The sequence below is a fragment of the Cryptotermes secundus genome, unplaced genomic scaffold (genome assembly GCF_002891405.2).
Source record: "Cryptotermes secundus unplaced genomic scaffold, Csec_1.0 scaffold581, whole genome shotgun sequence".
In the NCBI taxonomy this organism is placed as follows: Eukaryota; Metazoa; Arthropoda; class Insecta; order Blattodea; family Kalotermitidae; genus Cryptotermes; species Cryptotermes secundus.
This window is the reverse complement of record NW_019739959.1, coordinates 408,858-427,063: the sequence shown is the minus strand read 5'-3', so window position 1 is coordinate 427,063 and position 18,206 is coordinate 408,858. Positions and strand designations below refer to the sequence as shown.

Sequence of the window (18,206 nt, the reverse complement as noted above, 5' to 3'; positions counted from 1 at the left end):
CCAAAAATCAAGTCTGCGCTGAAAGGGACCAGGTTCGAGTCCGTGGATGCAGTGAAAGCAAAAGCGACGCAACTCTTGAAGAGCATAACACAAGATGACCTGCAGCACTGCTTCCAACAGTGGAAAATTCGCATGGAGCGGTGTAGGGATCGGGGAGGGGACTACATTGAAGGGGATAACATTTCGACTGTCTGATTTTTTTTTAATAAAGGGTTAGAGCATGAATCCGGTTTCTTTATTGCCACACCTTGTATATCCAAAATTCTTATGTCCTGCCACACACATTGTTCCCATCTTAACCTTGGTCTTCCCACTCTCCTATTTCCTTCTGGTTTGGTGTTAAGCATTTTCTTGATGGTTCTATTCTCGCTCGCACATATTATGTGTCCACCCCATTCAAGCCTTTTCACCTTTATAAATCCAGTAATGTCTGGTTCATTAAATAGTTTGTATAACTCATGGTTATACCTCTTCCTCCATATTCCATTTTCTTCCACTGGTCCAAAGATATATCTCAAGATCCCCCTTTCAAATATGCTTAACAGTCTTTCATCCGATCTTGACAATGGCCAAGTCTCAGAGGCATAAGATAACACTGATCTTATAAGCACTTTATACATCATAATTTTGGTTTTCCTGGGTATTAATTGGGATTTCAGGTGTTTCCTAAGGCCATGGAGACATTTATTTGCTGCAAGTACACGCTTTTTTATTTCATGACTGATATCATTTTTACAGTTAACTTCTGATCCAAGGTAAGTGAAACTACATACAACCTCAAATTTATATGAGCCAATTTCAATATATGTAGGTCCAGTAGCACAGTCTTTCTTGGTTACTGGCATGTACTTTGTTTTATTTTGGTTAATTTGTAGATTCATCTTTTTTGCTGCTGTTTCCAAATTAAGAAAAGCTTCTTTCATAGATTTTTATAGACTCGTAATGTCCTTGTTCAAAATTGGTGCAGGGTTTTTATAGAGTGCTTCATATTAAATGTCTGAAAGAAACAAACACAAAATAGCCTTTACTCTTTTTTCGTTGACTTTAACTTAGTCATGTCTTATTTTTAATGTGATGTTATGTTACAGACATGTTCGAAAACACCATAAGAATCAGGAGGGTGAAAGCAACGGGGTTCATGCTTCTAATGCATGTATGAAGAAGAAACCACCAGGGTGAGTTAAGCCATGAATTTAAAATGAACATTAGCAGGAGTGGAAAAAAAAAAAACTCTGTGGCTTGAATCCGCAAGCAAACTATACTGACTGAATGACTGCCGCTTGTTGGCGAAATTAGTGCCACCTTTAGCAGGTAGAGGCTGTCGTGTGGTCAGCGCAACAAATCCCCACGACTCTTAACTTCGGTTTCCTTGAAATAGTTCCTCAGTTATCCTCACGAGGCTGAGTGGAGCCCGTTCCAGACCACTACTTTTCAGAAAATCTGGTAGTGCCGGGAATCGAACCCAGGACCTCTGGATTGTAGGCAGGGACTCTGAGCACTAGACCCTAGATCAGGGTATGGGGATTTAAAAATCCCCTGCTAATACAGGTGCTGAATACTGACTTTTAAATCAGGGTTAATAATGTTTGTGTTAAAATGTGTCACTTTGTCCATTGGATTGCATGCTTTTGCTGTCATAATAGTGTGACACATGGCTGATAAAGGTTCAGTTAAGAATATACAAGTAAGGTGAATTTAAAATTACTAAAGACAAACCATTTTAGAAAGCTGAAGTATCAACCTTTGTTTGACAGTAGAATGCAACTGAACTACATTCAGCACAGATATTTGGATTTTATTCTTATGAATTTGGCTAAAACAAATCAGAAAACTGCACAGTTGTTGTTATATGTTGGTGTAATGCAGATGATTCTGTATTATTTCACATGGACCAGTAGTATACAGAAATCCCTTGTGAATCATGATTTTGTCAAATGTACATTTCAGGTATTTGCCATTTTTAATTTGAATACACTATGGAAGAAAACAGTGGCTTTTGCACAGAAAATATTATATTCCCTTCTATGTCTTTGTCTCCCCACGCAGTAGTGTAGTTGGTTGAGGCACTATGCTACAAGCCGGAAGGTTGTGGGTTCAAGTCCCGATGAGGTCATTGAATTTTTTTCAATTGACCTAATCCTTCCAGCCACACTGTGGCCCTGGGGTTGACTCAGCCTCTAACAGAAATGAGTACCAGGAATTAATTAAATAATTTTGCTGGGGAGTAAAGTGCGGCTGGCGAGTAATGCTGACAACCTTACTGCCATCTTTGAGCTGATTGTCTAGATAGTGTGGGACCCTCAACGTCTCACAACCCTATGGGCCTTCACATCATGTTACAGGGATAGCTTTACTTTTTTACATGTGTCTTTGTCTCCCAAATGTTCTTCAGGTTTGCTGATTAATGTTTTATATGTGCATAGGCTTTGATGAGAGTTAACAGTTGCTTTGGTTTGCCTAACTTCTAGTTTCCTATAAAGTTTTGATGTTATGACTGAAGTTTTTTTCAGGAACTTAACCCTGCTGTTTGTCAGAGATTGCTGTATTGGCATAAAAACCGAGATTCTCACGGTAATGAATTTAATGATCACAGTTTTCTGAGATGTAATGCTGTGTAATGTGGTAGATAGGTTCTTGAGGAGAAGCCAAATCTGCAGCTACTCAAGAATTTCCCACCATTTTATGGAACCCGAAGGTTTATTACCGTGTTCACAAGAGCCCTCCACTGGTCCCTGTCCTGAGCCAGACTAATCCAAACCATACCATCCCATCCGTGTCTCTAAGATCCATTTTAATATTGTCCACCCACCTATGCCTCGGTCTTCCCAGTGGTCTCCTTCCTTCTGGCTTTCCCACCAATATCCTATATGCATTCCTGTAGTCCCCCATTCGTGCTACATGCCCTGCCCACCTCATCCTCCTTGACTTGATCATTCGAATTATACTCGGAGAAGAGTACAAGATGTGAAGCTCCTCATTATGCAGTTTTCTCCAACCTCCTGTCACTTCATCCCTCTTTGGTCCAAATATTCTCCTCAACACCCTGTTCTCAAATACCCTCAGTTTATGTTCCTCCCTTAATGTCAGGGACCAAATTTCGCACCCATACAGAACTACAGGCAAAATTATAGTTTTGTATATTCTAATTTTTGTGTTCACATATGATTATAGCTTAAAGAGGAGATTATTGAAACTGATGTATGTAGATGCATGTTTCATTTATGTTTCAGACCCAGTAAAGAATGGTTATGTTCACACTGCAGTCTGACTTTCACCAGTGCTTCAGTACTTAATCTTCATACACTAGCCCACGCAGCAGACAACTTAGAAGAAGCAGAGACTATTACAGGACTTCCGTCTGATTTCCATTCAGTCTACCATGCCGGGGAATTCCTTGTGCAAAATGGAGATGTGCAGTGTCCACAATGTACTCAGGTACAGCATAGGCAACATACAGGACCAGAGGAAGCATTCTGAATTTGATAAATGTGAAAATAGCAGAAAATTTGAAACTGAATTACATTGTGCTCTGTAATGGAGGATATGTGCTAAAATTAAGTTCACTAAATAGAGAAAAATACATACTATTTATTTTGAGGCTTCAAACCATAAAATAAAATTCACTAAATGCCAGAATACTAAATCAGAATTTCAGTGTAATTGGATGTTTGAAGTTTTATCCATTCTTACTGCAGAACTGTGCATAATACATTTTAAGAAGGCAATAGAAGAGAAGACACTCTACAAAAGTGACACATAGAACATGTTAACTTAAAGCATTTTAAGTGTGCTGTTTCGTGCTGTATTTATACCTCTAGCCGTAACTCTGTGTGCTGTAATATAACTTTTATTTTGTTTAATATACATATATATTTTTCCCTCCAGGAATTTCCCAGTAAAAAAGAATTGATTGAACATGTGACAGCTCATGGTAAGCTGACTCATCCACAACCACGCCCTCGAATGCGCTCTGTAAACCCTGCGAAGCCATGGAAGTGTGAGCTCTGTTACAAAAGCTTTGCTACAGATGATCGCCTTCAGGTGGGTGCATACCCCTTTACCATTGTAAAGTTAGTTCATGTTACTGTTAAGGCAAAACTTGTGACAAGATTCTGCAGACTAATCTCAATTTCTTGGGCTCTATGGTTTTCTTCATCATTTGCACTTCATTAATATTACTAAGGTAATGAAATCAAGGAGGGTGAGATGGATTACACATGAAGGGAGATGAGACATCTATACAAAACTGTTTAGAAAACTAGGAGTGAATAGACCACATTGGTGACCTAAATGTATATGGGAAGAGAATGTTGAAATGGGTCTTAAAGGAATAGAATGTGAGTATGTGACTGCATTCTTCTTCCTCAGGCTGGGGTCCAGTGGTAGGTTCTCATTAACAACATAATGAACCTTAGGTTCCCAAGAAGGATTTTGCCCAACGGAGTTGGGTTATGAAATATCTTTTTTAAAATTACAAGCACATCTATGTTTTCAGAAGCATATTTCTTTAAAACCTTGGTTTTTGTCTCTGTTCTTAATACTGCTGATCACCCTAGAAGACTTAGTGCATATTTCTGTAAAGCCTTCACCACAGCCAAACATAGGTTCAGTGCTGTTTCTCTGTAGCTGTCACAGTCAACAAGGACCAGTGTCTGAAAGGCATATGTACTTAATTTTGAAATGTGCCTGTTGGTTGTGCCATAGCTCTGGTAATTAGGTGCCAGCAATTTGCTAGGGATACTTGAGTGTGATGAATCATATTTCCAGTCTTTGTGACAGTCTGGCAGATTTTGACATCTTCATCCCTTAACTGAGGTGTTATCTGTAAGCTAATAGGTCGTTGGAAGCAGAGTGAGGAAGTTGTAAGAATTCTGTAATATTGCATGATTTATTCCTTTGCCGTATTATGTTTAGTGTGTATGTGTGTATTTTACAGCGTCATATGCTGGTACATGGGGCTGAGGAATCCAAACCATTGCAATGCGACATATGCTATAAGCGTTTTCTCAATAATTCAGCTGTAGCCTGCCATGTCAAAATCCACTCAGGTATGCTAAAGTCTGTTAGTTTACACTAATACATTGCTTATCAGCTTGAGGGATTAAAATAAATTCATATCATGTTTATGACCTTATCTTCAGTCTCTATACATAAAACTTGTAATTTTGAATTGTTTCAAATATTTTTCAAATTTATGTATGTGCCATATGTATAAGATTTTTCTGTCTGTTGTATGGATAACAAGCTGAGATGTTCAGTATAGTAGTAACAAAGAGTACATCCTGTTACTACTGCTAGTGAAGAGGAAAATGCAGAAATAATCAAAAGCACAGATATCCAATGTATTTGATATTGCTGAATATAGACATTCAGAAATGTACTCATACTGTCCGATTTGTTGTGGAAAACAACAGTGAAGATAAAATGTTATGTCTCATTTATCTCTACAACTTTCATTCAGCATTTTCTTTTCTGATAAATATTTAGCGCATTATGCTTAAGATAAGCACAGAATTGCATTTATGCATCCTTATGAATTGGTGTTTAAAACTGTTTAATCTGAATGACAATTTAAATACTTACACTGTCTCCCTCACTCTTTGTCTGTCTGCACCCTTCCCCCACCCTGTATGTCTTTCATTCATCAGTTTGCGGTTTCACCTAGGAAAACTTCCATTCGAGAACTGAAGCAAAGATTTGTTTTTGCTTTTGGTATCTCATGTAACATGCAGATTCATGTAACCAGCACCCCCCATTCCCCATACATGCCGTATAGTATGAAGTTACTGTAATTTAAAATCTTACATTGCTCTTATTCCAGTTCTTGTGAATGATCCTAGATGCTTGTATTTGACTGGTACAATTTAAAAAATAAATATTAAATTCTTTTGAAATTTTGTCTGAAAATAGGAAGGGTAAAGTAAAAGTAAATGTATCCCTCTAACAGGCCATGGAGGCCCATAAGGTTGTGAGATGTTGAGTTTCCACATTTTCTAGACTATCAGCTCACAGATAGTGGCAAGGTTGTCAGCCCTACGCACCGGCCACCCTTTACCCCCCAGACTATTCCTGTTACTCATTTCTGTTAGAGGCTGAGTTGACCCCAGGGCCATAGTGCAGTTGGAAGGATTAGGTAAATTGAAAAAATTCAAGGATCTCATCAGGACTTGAACCCGTGACCTTGAAAATGGGAAGGGTAAAATATAAAATTTGGAAGTGTAGGAATTATTTATACTTTTTGTCGTAGTTCATGTTAAATGATGATTTAAGTAAGGAGAAACTGTGTGAGCAGGTATAACTTTATATTTTGTATGATATTTTGAAGGGAATATCAGTTTTAAGCTTGAACTTTGCCTAAAATGTGGGATCCTACTTCAGAAATCCTACTTTTTTTGTCCTGTTCACTAATCGCTGATTGTCTCATTCCAAACAGAAAAGAAGAGCTTTGAATGTTGCATCTGCAAGACAGTGTTTGATCAGTACCTTGCTTTGAAAGAACACATTCCTATTCATGCAGTAAATGGACGTTTCACTTGTCGGCAGTGCACGAAGGTAAGTTCTCGCTTTCTTTGTTTGGGTGCTTTATTAAAATAGAAATGTTACTTCAGAAATATAAATTGCCCTTGATGAACATTACTTATAAAGTTATATTTCAGCATCCTGTTGCATTGAGGCGCTATCCTTATTATTAAAGACCCCATCAATAATGCAACAATATTTTTTTGAAATATAAAAGACATCTCAAATATGTTTCTCACTAAAAGTGCCATGCCGTTCAGATTGTTAACTGGTTTATTTAATGACCTGCAAGTCATAACTACAAATACTTATAACAGTGTTGTGTGTTTAGACAATTTACAAACCCCACACAATAATCTGTTCACAAAGTATCAAAGTGGCACTTTCAGAGAAAAACATATTTTAGATGTGTTTTATATTAAAAAAAAAATATTGTTACATTATTGACGGGTGCTTGAATAATAAGGATAATTACTTATAAAGCATTTACCTTTATTTTTTTTCCTCTGTTTGGACTTGTTCTCCAAAATAATTTAAATTTGGAATCATGGAATTAATTTTCAAAACATTTTTAATGAAAATATTACTGTATTTTTATAATTCTCCATCAACAGAATCAGTATTGTTACCACATAGGTGTAAGAGTTTGGATCTGCAAATTTAATGCCAGTAATTCATAAGCTGTTATGGCTGTGCAAGTGAAGTATGCCAAAATTACAGAGTGATTTGTCCGCAGATATGAGAAATGCATTGTTTTATGTTAAGAAGCATATGTATGTCATTCAAGTATATGAAACTGTTAAGCTGAACTACCTTCATTTAACATAAGATTTTTAAACTTCATATGAACACAAGAGTTTTTTTTATAAATATATGACATTTTCAAATATGTTTTTTTTTTGTCATGAATGATGAATCACTCAAGAATGCATGCAGCTGTACTTTCGTTCCACTTTGCATCGTTATGGCGTGTTTAATTTAGCATAGGGAAAACTTAACTTTTTCTTCCTTTCTTTCCTTGGCACTAGAGCCCCAGTGGGCCTAGGCCTACCTCCATGAACTTCTCCGTTCACTTCGGTTTTTCTAGATCTTACACATTCGGTAGGACTCCTTGGGTGGGTGATCAGCTTGGCGCAAGGCCTCTACTTGTACACAAACACAGAAAAACACACACACACAAACTAAACATCCATGCCCTGAGTGGGATTTGAACCCACGATCCCGGTTTCCAAGCGAGTGAAGACAGTACATGCCGACTTTCTATTTTATAAGGATAATAATAAACCATACACTTGTTGTGTTTGTTGTATGGGATGGTTAATTGTTGGATAAATTGGTGGATTCAGTGGAATGTATGGGATGGACTGCTGACTAGGATGAGCATGGATAGAATGGATAGACTGAATAAATAGATGTATGGGTGTGTGTTGGTAATGGGTTGTGGATTTGGATCTGTGACTATCAGTATGACTTTACATTCATAGATATTTCCCAATGAGTAGAAACAAATTAATTCTTGAAGTCTTTATGCATATTTCACAGCATTAATATATTTTAATTTCTTTTGTATGTACTTTTATGGCCATTAATAGTTCTAAGATCTTTTTTCTTGAGTTTGAAGCTACTTCATAATGATTTACTCCATGGCATTTATATTGTACCTATCTTGACCATTTCTCCTCTTCGCTCTTTCAACTGGAATACAGTGCTGCCACTTTTGTAATATTGCGATAAATGACTTAAAGAGGAAAGGAACAATCGATATTAAACTATTCTTTGTGACTATGACAGAACTGGAACACTGTTTAATGATCCTGTTGACCTACCAGGTGTTTGACGAGTACAGTCAGATAAATAGGCATCAGCGTGCATTCCATGGTGGCAGACGATTTCCTTGTGGATTGTGTGAAAAGGAATTTACCCGCCCAGATAAATTGAAGCTCCACATGCTCAGGTGCCCAGCGTTGGTTGCTGCAAATTGATTCTCATCCAGTGTTCTGTTTGCTCGCTCATTCTTTGCCATTTATTTATTCTCTGTTCTATTTATGCTAGTTTGGAAACATATAGTAATGCAACTATGACTGATGATGTGTTATTAAATGTAAGCATTGCATTTATATGTTAATATTTGTATGATTTAGTGACAGTATTGGAATCCCAGTTTCTTAACTCAGAACATCTGAAGTTTGCATTCTTCTGCTAAAGAATTTATTAATCTTTCTGGATTTCTCAAGAAGGGCTCTACTCCATGGAGTCAGTTACTGGAAGATCACCGTTAACATAGTTGCAGAGGTGCAAAATATTATATAACAGAAAAAATAAATGGAAGCATTTAGCATTTCATTGCATTATTCAAAGTCAGAAAATCGAACCCTTTTTTTGCTTTCTTGTTTCATTTATAGCCATAATGGCTGAGTGTATTTAGACATTTTATTCTGTCAGGATTGTCTGATATCATGCAGTAAACTATGGTATCATATTCTGACTCTTCATTTCACATAAAGAGATTAAATTATTTTAATAGTTCTGTGGCCATTGTTTGCTTTGTTGGATGTAACACTGAAACTTATTGAAACATGATTTTTATGCGAAATTAACTTCTGTATGAGATTTAAGATTCTCATGCTGGTGAGTATTAAAATTGCATTCTTCTGGGATTCACTGTTTGCAGTTTGGTAGATAGGTACCAACATTTCTCTAAAACATTAGAACCTGTCTATCAAACTTCAAGCGTCATGTCCCAGAAGACTATGGTCTTGTGATTAACCTCCATCTCTGTTACATATTTGAAACTGCATAAAAACCCTAACCTATCCATGGTTTAGTTATATACAAGCCTATGACAGGGTTCAAGACTAGAGATTAGAAATGCGTTTGATATAACTGTGATAAAATTTTATACCCTTTTTAACATGAAATACAAATAAATGAGGTTTAAGGTTCTCACAGCAGTTAATGTGAAGAGTACTGTCATCTGGGATGTGATGCCATATAGTCTGGTAGACATTCACCATTGTTTCAGAGGGCCATACTGCCTCCATGTTTAGGGTGGAAGATTAAGCCATGCAAATAGAGACAATGATAATATTAGCATATGCACATACTGCAAGAATAAGTATTCTTGCAACCAGCACATGCACCATTGTAATATAGCAAAGAGAGATGTGTGACAGGTGCGAGTCATAGTGTAAGATTTGAAGTTTTCGCAGCAGTGACTATGAAGAACGCAGTCTTCTGGGATGTGACGCCATGTAGAAGTTGTGTTAACCAACGTTTCGGAGGAACGTCGGTTAACACAACTACACAGCACCACATCCCATAAGACTGCTTTCTTCATTTTTGAAGCGGATATGAAGTTCTTGCTTTGTTTTGGATATGTATATTTAGTTTCTGAAGTTCATATACACCTCAGCATTTAGGCAGTAAGGATCTACATCTCTTGTATTATATTTAATGTGGAAGTTAGCGCATATAAAAAATCTAGTTCCATTTGTTACTGCAGTACAACAAATCAAGAAGTGTAAAAATATGTCGTTTACACAAGGAACATGTATGTATTATACGAAATATGAAGTTTTTATGGCAGTGACTATGAGGAACATGTCTTCTAGGATGTGTTGCTATGCAGTCTTACAAGTGGTTCCAAGAATATTAGAGCAATATGATTTTTCATATATTAGGACAAGAGTAGGTCAAGAATTAAAAAAGTTGTACAGATATTAAGAGAAATGGTTATGGCCTGTGCCCCAAATAAGCCAACATGAATAATGAGAATAGTGAAAGAGTCCAGTGCCTTCAATAGGCTCATTTTAAAGAATAGAGGTATGCAGAAATAGGCACCCAATGGCCTCTAAGGGTCTCAGATCCTTCCACCATTCTTATTTGCAATGCCCTGTCTATGGGCTCCCTTTTTCTGTTTGTATCTGCATCACTTTTTCCACACTCTGCCAATATTTATTTTTGTGGTGGAGGAATTGAGGTTAAGTCCCTTGGTACTTAGGCCACACATTGTAGCAGCTCTGTATGATAGATGAAAGAATGGAGCAATGGTGGAATGATTATTGACAAGGGAAAACAGAAGTTCTCAGAGCTAACCTTGAAGATGGAAGCAGCACACTTCCTACAAAACACTGGTAAACATCTTCCAGACAATCCAGTGTGACATCCAGAAACATTGTATTCTTTATGTAGTATATATGTTGATAATCTTGTTAGTAATTTTTATTTTATGTAACTCATACATGTTATGTTTTGAACTATATCATTATGTTACATTGATCTTCTTTCCGTTATTACATGAACAGAATAAGATCACAAAGCCTTAAACTATTCTTGCACATCTCATTATGAAATTGTTCATTTTTGTGGCATGGTGATTGTTACTTTTAAAATGCTCATGAATACAATGTCTTTTTCAGTGTTTCTTGTTCTCAGTTTTCTGTGACTTTGTACTGTCGTTTGCTTATTTATTACAGTATCTGGGTGTTTTATTGGCGTCTGTTTGAGTAAAGGGCTGATGACACAGACAGATGTATTTTACAACATTTTCTTTCTGTGAAGCTACAGTTGAAATTTTCTTCACAGAATTAGCCAGATTCTGTAGCTTGTTTTTCAGTTCGCTGTTGTTCAGTGAGTGGTTCGGATTGAAATTTGGACCAGGAAATACACATATGTTATGTTTTTGTAGATATATAAGCCCTGGAACTGATACTCACTTCCAGGAGAAAGCCTAATCCTGTGTATCAAGCACAAAGACTACCAGATTTCTTTGCAGTAAGCCACGGGGCACTGATTCTGCAATATTTTATGATAGTTATTGATTTATATATTGAATATATCTCAGTCAATGGGCAATGAAACTGGCAGTATTGATGGAAATAAAGCTTGTGTGAAAGCATACAATATTCATTTATAAGATTACACAAGCAGGATGCAGTGTTGTAAGAAAGAAAATCTCTTATGATACTTGGAATTTGAAAGTGAAAAGTGTGTATTTTGCCAGGGGTAAAGAAGCTGTGGTGTCAAGCTGACCACACACTATCTAGTACCGAGGTTAAAAATGTGTGGAGCCATACCTCTACTCCTTCATATGTCTCTGTGGCATGGTGTTTAATTAAGCACAGGGACAACCTTAATTTTGTGCATATTATCAGACTAAAGCTATGTCTTTTGTATACTGTGTTGTGCTCTCACAAGAGACATTTTGTGACTTTGTTCTGTGAAACACTGAGCTATTTTGTCTGTGTCATGGTGATGACAGTAAGCCCTTTATATCATACAGCATTTGCTAGTCTTGTTTGTCTTGTTTTATCTAGATGTTTGTTTGTTTGTCTGTTCTGGGTCTGTCTCTGCTAGGTGTTTGATGAGTACAGTCTGCTCCGTAAACACAATCGAGCATTCCACAGTGACAGGAAGCACATTTGCTTGCATTGTTCCAACCTCTTCCCAACGCTCGACAAACTCAGAATGCATATGCTCAGGTAACACCTCACTCTTCCTTCCTGCATATGCAGGATTTAAAGACTGGTTTATAACTGTTTGGTGATTTGGCTGAACTTTACAGTCTTTCAGTATTTGTGCAGGGACATGGTATATAGCCAAGAGGCATGCCTGTTGCTGTATAATATAGATTTCAGGCTGTAAAGGTTATGTCAACAATATCTTTTATATCCAAGGTGCTGTTGGAGCCAAGGCATGACCACTTTTGGAAATGATTAAAAGCAGATGAAGTTCATAGAAGCAGCTGGAAAGTGTTCAGTTTCTCACTTGATATAGAATGCTGTCTGTAATTTACATTCAGTCTATCTTTTGTATTGTTTCATGTGCCTGATTTTAAATTATGGTTGTACTGGGCTTCAAGCAGGAATTGAATAGACTTTAAGAAATGAGGATTTTTTATTCCTGTTAATAAATATGTATATTCCACACACAGTCTGAGTATGGTGTTGCAATGTAAGAGATGAAATCATAAAATTTTCTTCCATTTCTGTCATAATAGGTAATTAATTCAAGATGCAATCATCTGTTATGCTGTCTTGAAAATTCCTACATTTTTATGTTCTTAGTGAATTTTTATAATGTAAGTTGTATGGTGGCTGGGCTAAAGAATGTGTGTCTAGACTAGCGTGTGACCTGACTCACAGAGTTATATATATATATACAGTAATATTTTTAGAAATATTTTCATTCAAATTACAATTACCTACCTACCTACCACTCAATGCTACAGCCCTGGGTGAGCCTTGGCCTCCTCTAGAACCAGTCTCCACAACCAATACGTGCTGCCATAGGAATGGATCCACTCATGATGACCGAGGCTGGTTGTTAGGTTTCTGAACAAAATTCTTTTTACAGGATGAGGTTGTTAGCCTCATGCCCAACCCCAAACCTGGAGGACAAGGGTATCTCTCTTAATCTGGACTCTACCCTTTGAACTTTCCGGCATGGATGATCATACCTGTAGTTAAACTACCACTGGCATAGCTCTCCAGGTCACAGAGTCATGCAAGCCCCACTACCATGACAAGGTGGAGACACCTTGGGGGTCAAATTCCCTTTGATATGTGATATTTAGGTGATGTACCCAGAATAAAAGGTTTCCTCCATATCATCAGTTCCATTTTGTAAAAATCTGCATCCTAAAAAAGGGGTGGTCTGTGGAACTGGCAAGGACAGTTATTTTCCTTCTCCGTGGCACGTAGAATTGACATATATTGAAGCTGACTATGACATGTCAGATCAGAAGTCAAGTTTTGACAGTTGACCGTTCCTGACTCCCTGCTACATATTAATAACCAGTTGATGCTGACATTTCAGTGGGAATGTTCACAGTATGGATGTAATAGGCAGTATTGCCTTCTGATAGCATATCTGTCGGGTCTTGCTGTGCTAAGTATTTCACCCTTTCTCAGCTATTCCATTAATATATTGTCACATGTGTAGGTGTATAACGCGACAAATAACTTCACGCCTTATTGGATGTAGCGAATTTATTGCACATTTGCTCTTACAATCAGACAATTTACAGATCCACAATTACTGCCTTCGGCAGTATCACAAATACTACACTGCAAATACTGGTTGACTGCCTGGCTGACTCTTAACTCGTAGCTCGAGAACCAAACTGAATAATCTTCGCTGCTCCTTATTTAGCCTTGTTCCGGACAGCACAGAAAACAGCCACGTAATCGGCACCACTGTTGTCTGTCACCATGGTAGCCGATAGCCTAGCAACACTGTTGGGAGTTGTTTACTTCTACTTAGCAACTGTGGCGTCCCGTGTTACATCACTGCTGTTGACTTGTGTTGCATAGTGACCAGTATGCTGGGACTCGGCTAACTTCAGCTCCGCTCGGCGCGTCACGGCTGGTGGTGGGGGGGGAGAGGCATCATCCATAGTGCAACACGTCACAATATTTTATATATTTTCCTTCATAGGTTTTTCCTCTAGCAGTAACCTGATAAAAACATTGTATCCAATGCTCTGTAAGAAGGCTCACATCAGATTTTGTTAGTTTTGTGCCTAAGTACATACACATTTTTTTGGTCTTCCATGTGTATTAAATACTTAAATCAAGATCCTATGCAGTGAAAGTTACGTGTAAGATACCAGGGTTTTAAGTCAGAAATAATGGAATTTCACCAGTTTAAAGACGTTTAGCCAATTTATGCCCTTCATAATAGTTTGTCTTACTGAGCATCAGAAATATTACATGACATGATGGTAATTTGATCATAATTTTGTAATTAGATAGGCAAAATTCATATTCAGTTATGTATCAACATTATTGCATATACGTTTTATTTACTTTAGATATAACAGTATGTCTGAGATTTGCTTCCTGTTACTTATTTTGTAATGATTTGTACAGTGCTTGATCTGTTTTCATTTTCTGTGCTGACAAGTAGTTCTGTTTGCTTGCCTTTATGTTCAGTAAATATAATGATAAAGAGGAACAGAGCATTTTATGTGCATATACTCTGTTTTGATATTCATATTCTCTTAGAATCTTATTTGCTATATTATGTATGTTTCTCTTTGTTAAATCATCGTTGTTATATCAAAATTTATCCATCGTTTTGAAGTTTCTCTGAAGATGATATTAATTATGCATCTTGAGTTTAAGCCATTAGGCCCATAAATGTTTTCTGTGACATATTTCACCATTTCTACAGTTTTATGTTGTAATGGAAGTATTATATGATATTCTCATGGAGATTGTTTACTGTTGAGTAGAGTAATGAAAGTATGTTCAAATGAAACCTATAGTAAAGTCTTGTTTAGACGAATAGGCATCTGACACATTTCTTATTCAGAATGGCTTGAAACAAGGATATTCTTTCTTGCCATCGCTTTTTAGTTTTGCGATTAGGAAGGGCAAAGAAAACAAGGTAGAATTGAATGGGACACATCAGCTTTTGGTGCATACTAATGATGTTAATTTATGAGGGAGAACAGAAAATTAAGTATATGTTTACCTCTTGTCACCAAACTGCAGGCCAAAATCATAACATAAAGATACCAGTAAGTAGATGCTTTGAAAATAAGGTGAAGTTCAAATATTTGGGAGCAGTACTAACAGATGAGAATTGCATTGATGAAGAAATTAAAGAGAAGGTTAAATTCTGGGAATGCTTGCTACCATTTGGTTTAGAAACTTTGCTCCTCTTATCTATTACATAAAAATGTAAAGATTAAAATACGTGAAAATACAGTTTTGCCTGTAGTCTTGTATAGTGTGAAACTTGGTCTGAGAACATGGACTGAGGGTGGTTGAGAACAGCGAACCAAGGAGAATATTTAGAATGAAAAGGGCTAAAGTAACAGGAGCCTGGAAGAGACTGCATAACAAGAAACTTCACAATTTGTGTTCCTCACCAAATATTACTTACTTACTTACTTACGGAGCTAAGCCCTTCTTGAGGAGAAGCCAATTCTGCAGCTACTCAAGAATTTCCCAGCATTTTATGGAACCAGAAGGTTCATTATCGTGCTCACAAGAGCCCTCCACTGGTCCCTATCCTGAGCCAGATCAATCCAATCTATCCCATCCTATCTCTAAGATCCATTTTAATATTGTCCACCCACTTATGCCTTGGTCTTCCCAGTGGCCTCTTTCCTTCTGGCTTTCCCACCAATATTCTATATGCATTCTTCTTCTCCCTCATTCATGCTACCTGCCCTGCCCACCTCATCCTCCTTGACTTGATTGTTCTAATTATACTTGGAGAAGAGTACAAGTTATGAAGCTCCTCGTTATGCAGTTTTCTCCAACCTCCTGTCATTTGATCTCTCGACATATTATTAGAATTATCAAATAAGGGAGGATGAGATGGATAGGGCATGTAGTATGCATGGGTGGGAAGAGAAGTATATACAGAGCTTGGGTAAGAAGCCTGAAGAAGGACACTGTTAATATGGATCTGAAAGAAATAGGGTGAGAGGATGTGGACTGATTCATCTGGCTTTGGATTGGGACCATTGTAAACATGGTAATGAGCTTTCAGGTCTTATAAAAATGCTGGTAATTTTTTGAGAAACTGGTAGCTTCTCAAGAATATCTCAGCTCCATGGAATTAGTTAATTTTTACCTTGTGCATATGCAGTACTACAATCCTTTAGTAAATTAGGTGGGTGGCCAATTTGCAGAATAAAAAAAAAATATGATGAAAACATTGCCCTTAGAATATATTTCTGTATTACTTATATGTGTTCTTATATATATGTTTTCTAAAATATTCTCACTCATTTCACAGTGCATTATGATGGATGTAAGTAGCATGAAGATTGACTGTAGTATTGCCAATTCCATTTTATAAAATTCTTTGCATTTTGACAAAGAACTAATTTGTGAGGTAGACAGGGAAAAGTTGTTAACTATGAGATCAGTGAGTTTAGCCAGTTTATAGCAAAATTTAGGTGGATTAAGTAGAGGAGACAGTAAGAGGAATGAAAATTGTTCACAGAATTTCTCTTTATATATGTTTTCTGACTCCACATTCTGAGAAATCCTCTGACCCATTTTTTGTGTTCTGTTATTATAGTTTCTCTTCTGCATTGTGAGCTTGGTAAATTTAAAAATTCTGTTACTAGTCTTAAATTCTACTCTCTATTCAAAAGGCATTCAGATCATCGTGAATTCCTGTGTGCCAATTGCGGGAAACAGTTTAAACGCAAGGACAAGTTGAAAGAACATACGAACCGTATGCATTCAGCCGAACGAGAGCTGCGACTTGCTATGAAACTTCATCGCGCACCAACAGCCAAGAAGTTCATGCCTAAGGTACAGGTAATGCTATCTTGCACTGCAAGTTTGTTTTATTTCCTTGGTTGTGATATAGTTGGAGAAATTGAATGTTGCTATCAGTCTGAGCACAAAAATAGTTCATACTATCCGTCTGATAACTTACAGGTTCATTGATTTCTTCTTCACTGTTTTGTTATTCATAGTTCTTTGTTCCCCTTCCTTCTTTCAAGTTGTTCCATGGCTCTGTGGTCCTCCAAGAACCTTTGTCTCTTTTACACAGATCTTCATTCATCTCTGCCATTTACCTTTTGCTCCATCTCTTCACTTATGTCTCTTATAAGTCATTCTCTGCATCTTCCAGCCTTTTCAGTCTGAGACTTCCCCCTCTCTTCTACCTTCTGGCTCTCTTTAAAAATGTTCTTAGTCCTCCTTTGCTAGACCTATTTTAATGTCATGCCCCAACCATTCTAACCTTATTTTAACATCTGCTGCCACATCAGCATTTCATATTGTCATATGGTGGAGTGTGACTATAGACGGGATTTGGATTGGTAATTGGATTTATTGGTCTCTTAACTCATGACTACACTTTACAGTTCACTTTTACACACACACTGGTGTCTACAGTCATGTCTCCACTGCTGTTGCTTGGTAGCGGCTTCCAACGGGTGATGTTCCCTTCCTCTGGGTTCCTGAACTGTCCCCAACCTCAACTACCAGCTTCTAACAGCAACAGTTCACAACGACAGAACCGCAGTAGTTCTCTAAGTAACTGCAATTGCTAACTGCTCCTGCTTATAACATCTAAGCACGGACTGCATAGAAAACATCTCTTCCATTATTGCTGTATTCTGTTGTTGCCATGGGAACATGCTTGTTTTCTGAACCATTATTTAGTAATGACTGTTATATAGTTGCTTGTTTCACAATCATTGTCTAGCAGTGGGTCTGCATGCCACAATGTAATTTACTCATTTCATGGTTAGTTACGATTTTCCAGACACCGTGCTCAATTATGGTCCATACATCTTCATCAAAATTTTAATTTCCCACATATTTAACATATTTTCATTCTTTTCGCTCATGGACCATATTTCACAGCCACACACCCCAACTGACTTTAACGTTTGTTTTATATATTTTAATTTTTGATGTTCTGCTGCTCTCATCTTGATTTCTTCAATAATTACATTTTTTCCTGTTATCAACGTACTTAAATATTTAAGCATTCTGATCTCTTTGAAGACATGGTCATCAACATTAAGTGTTATGTAGGAAGTTCATATATAAGACAGCAAAGTGGTTTTCCTTCATATATTAATTCACACAGTGAGAGAGTTTCAATGGTATGCATGTTGCTTAGTTGTTGACTGCTTTGTGTTAATTTCCTGCAGTTTTGCTAATGAAGATATATGTAGCAATCCTTGTGAACATCTGTCC

At 37.1% G+C, this 18,206-nt stretch overlaps 1 protein-coding gene across 6 annotated transcripts in view; it reads left to right on the top strand.

Annotated features, from left to right (window-relative positions):
* Window positions 1-18,206, top strand: part of LOC111872164 (PR domain zinc finger protein 10) — a 56,220-nt gene that overhangs the window by 24,515 nt on the left and 13,499 nt on the right. For 5 of the 6 annotated variants that reach the window (XM_023865761.2, XM_023865760.2, XM_023865758.2 and 2 more), the window contains 7 exons: window positions 1,089-1,175; window positions 3,231-3,435; window positions 3,886-4,041; window positions 4,937-5,048; window positions 6,434-6,552; window positions 11,875-11,999; window positions 16,640-16,808. In XM_023865761.2, coding sequence (XP_023721529.1) covers window positions 1,089-1,175; window positions 3,231-3,435; window positions 3,886-4,041; window positions 4,937-5,048; window positions 6,434-6,552; window positions 11,875-11,999; window positions 16,640-16,808 — 973 coding nt within the window. The remainder of the gene's footprint in view (window positions 1-1,088; window positions 1,176-3,230; window positions 3,436-3,885; window positions 4,042-4,936; window positions 5,049-6,433; window positions 6,553-11,874; window positions 12,000-16,639; window positions 16,809-18,206) is intronic. The other variant, XM_023865759.2, reaches the window with a different exon arrangement.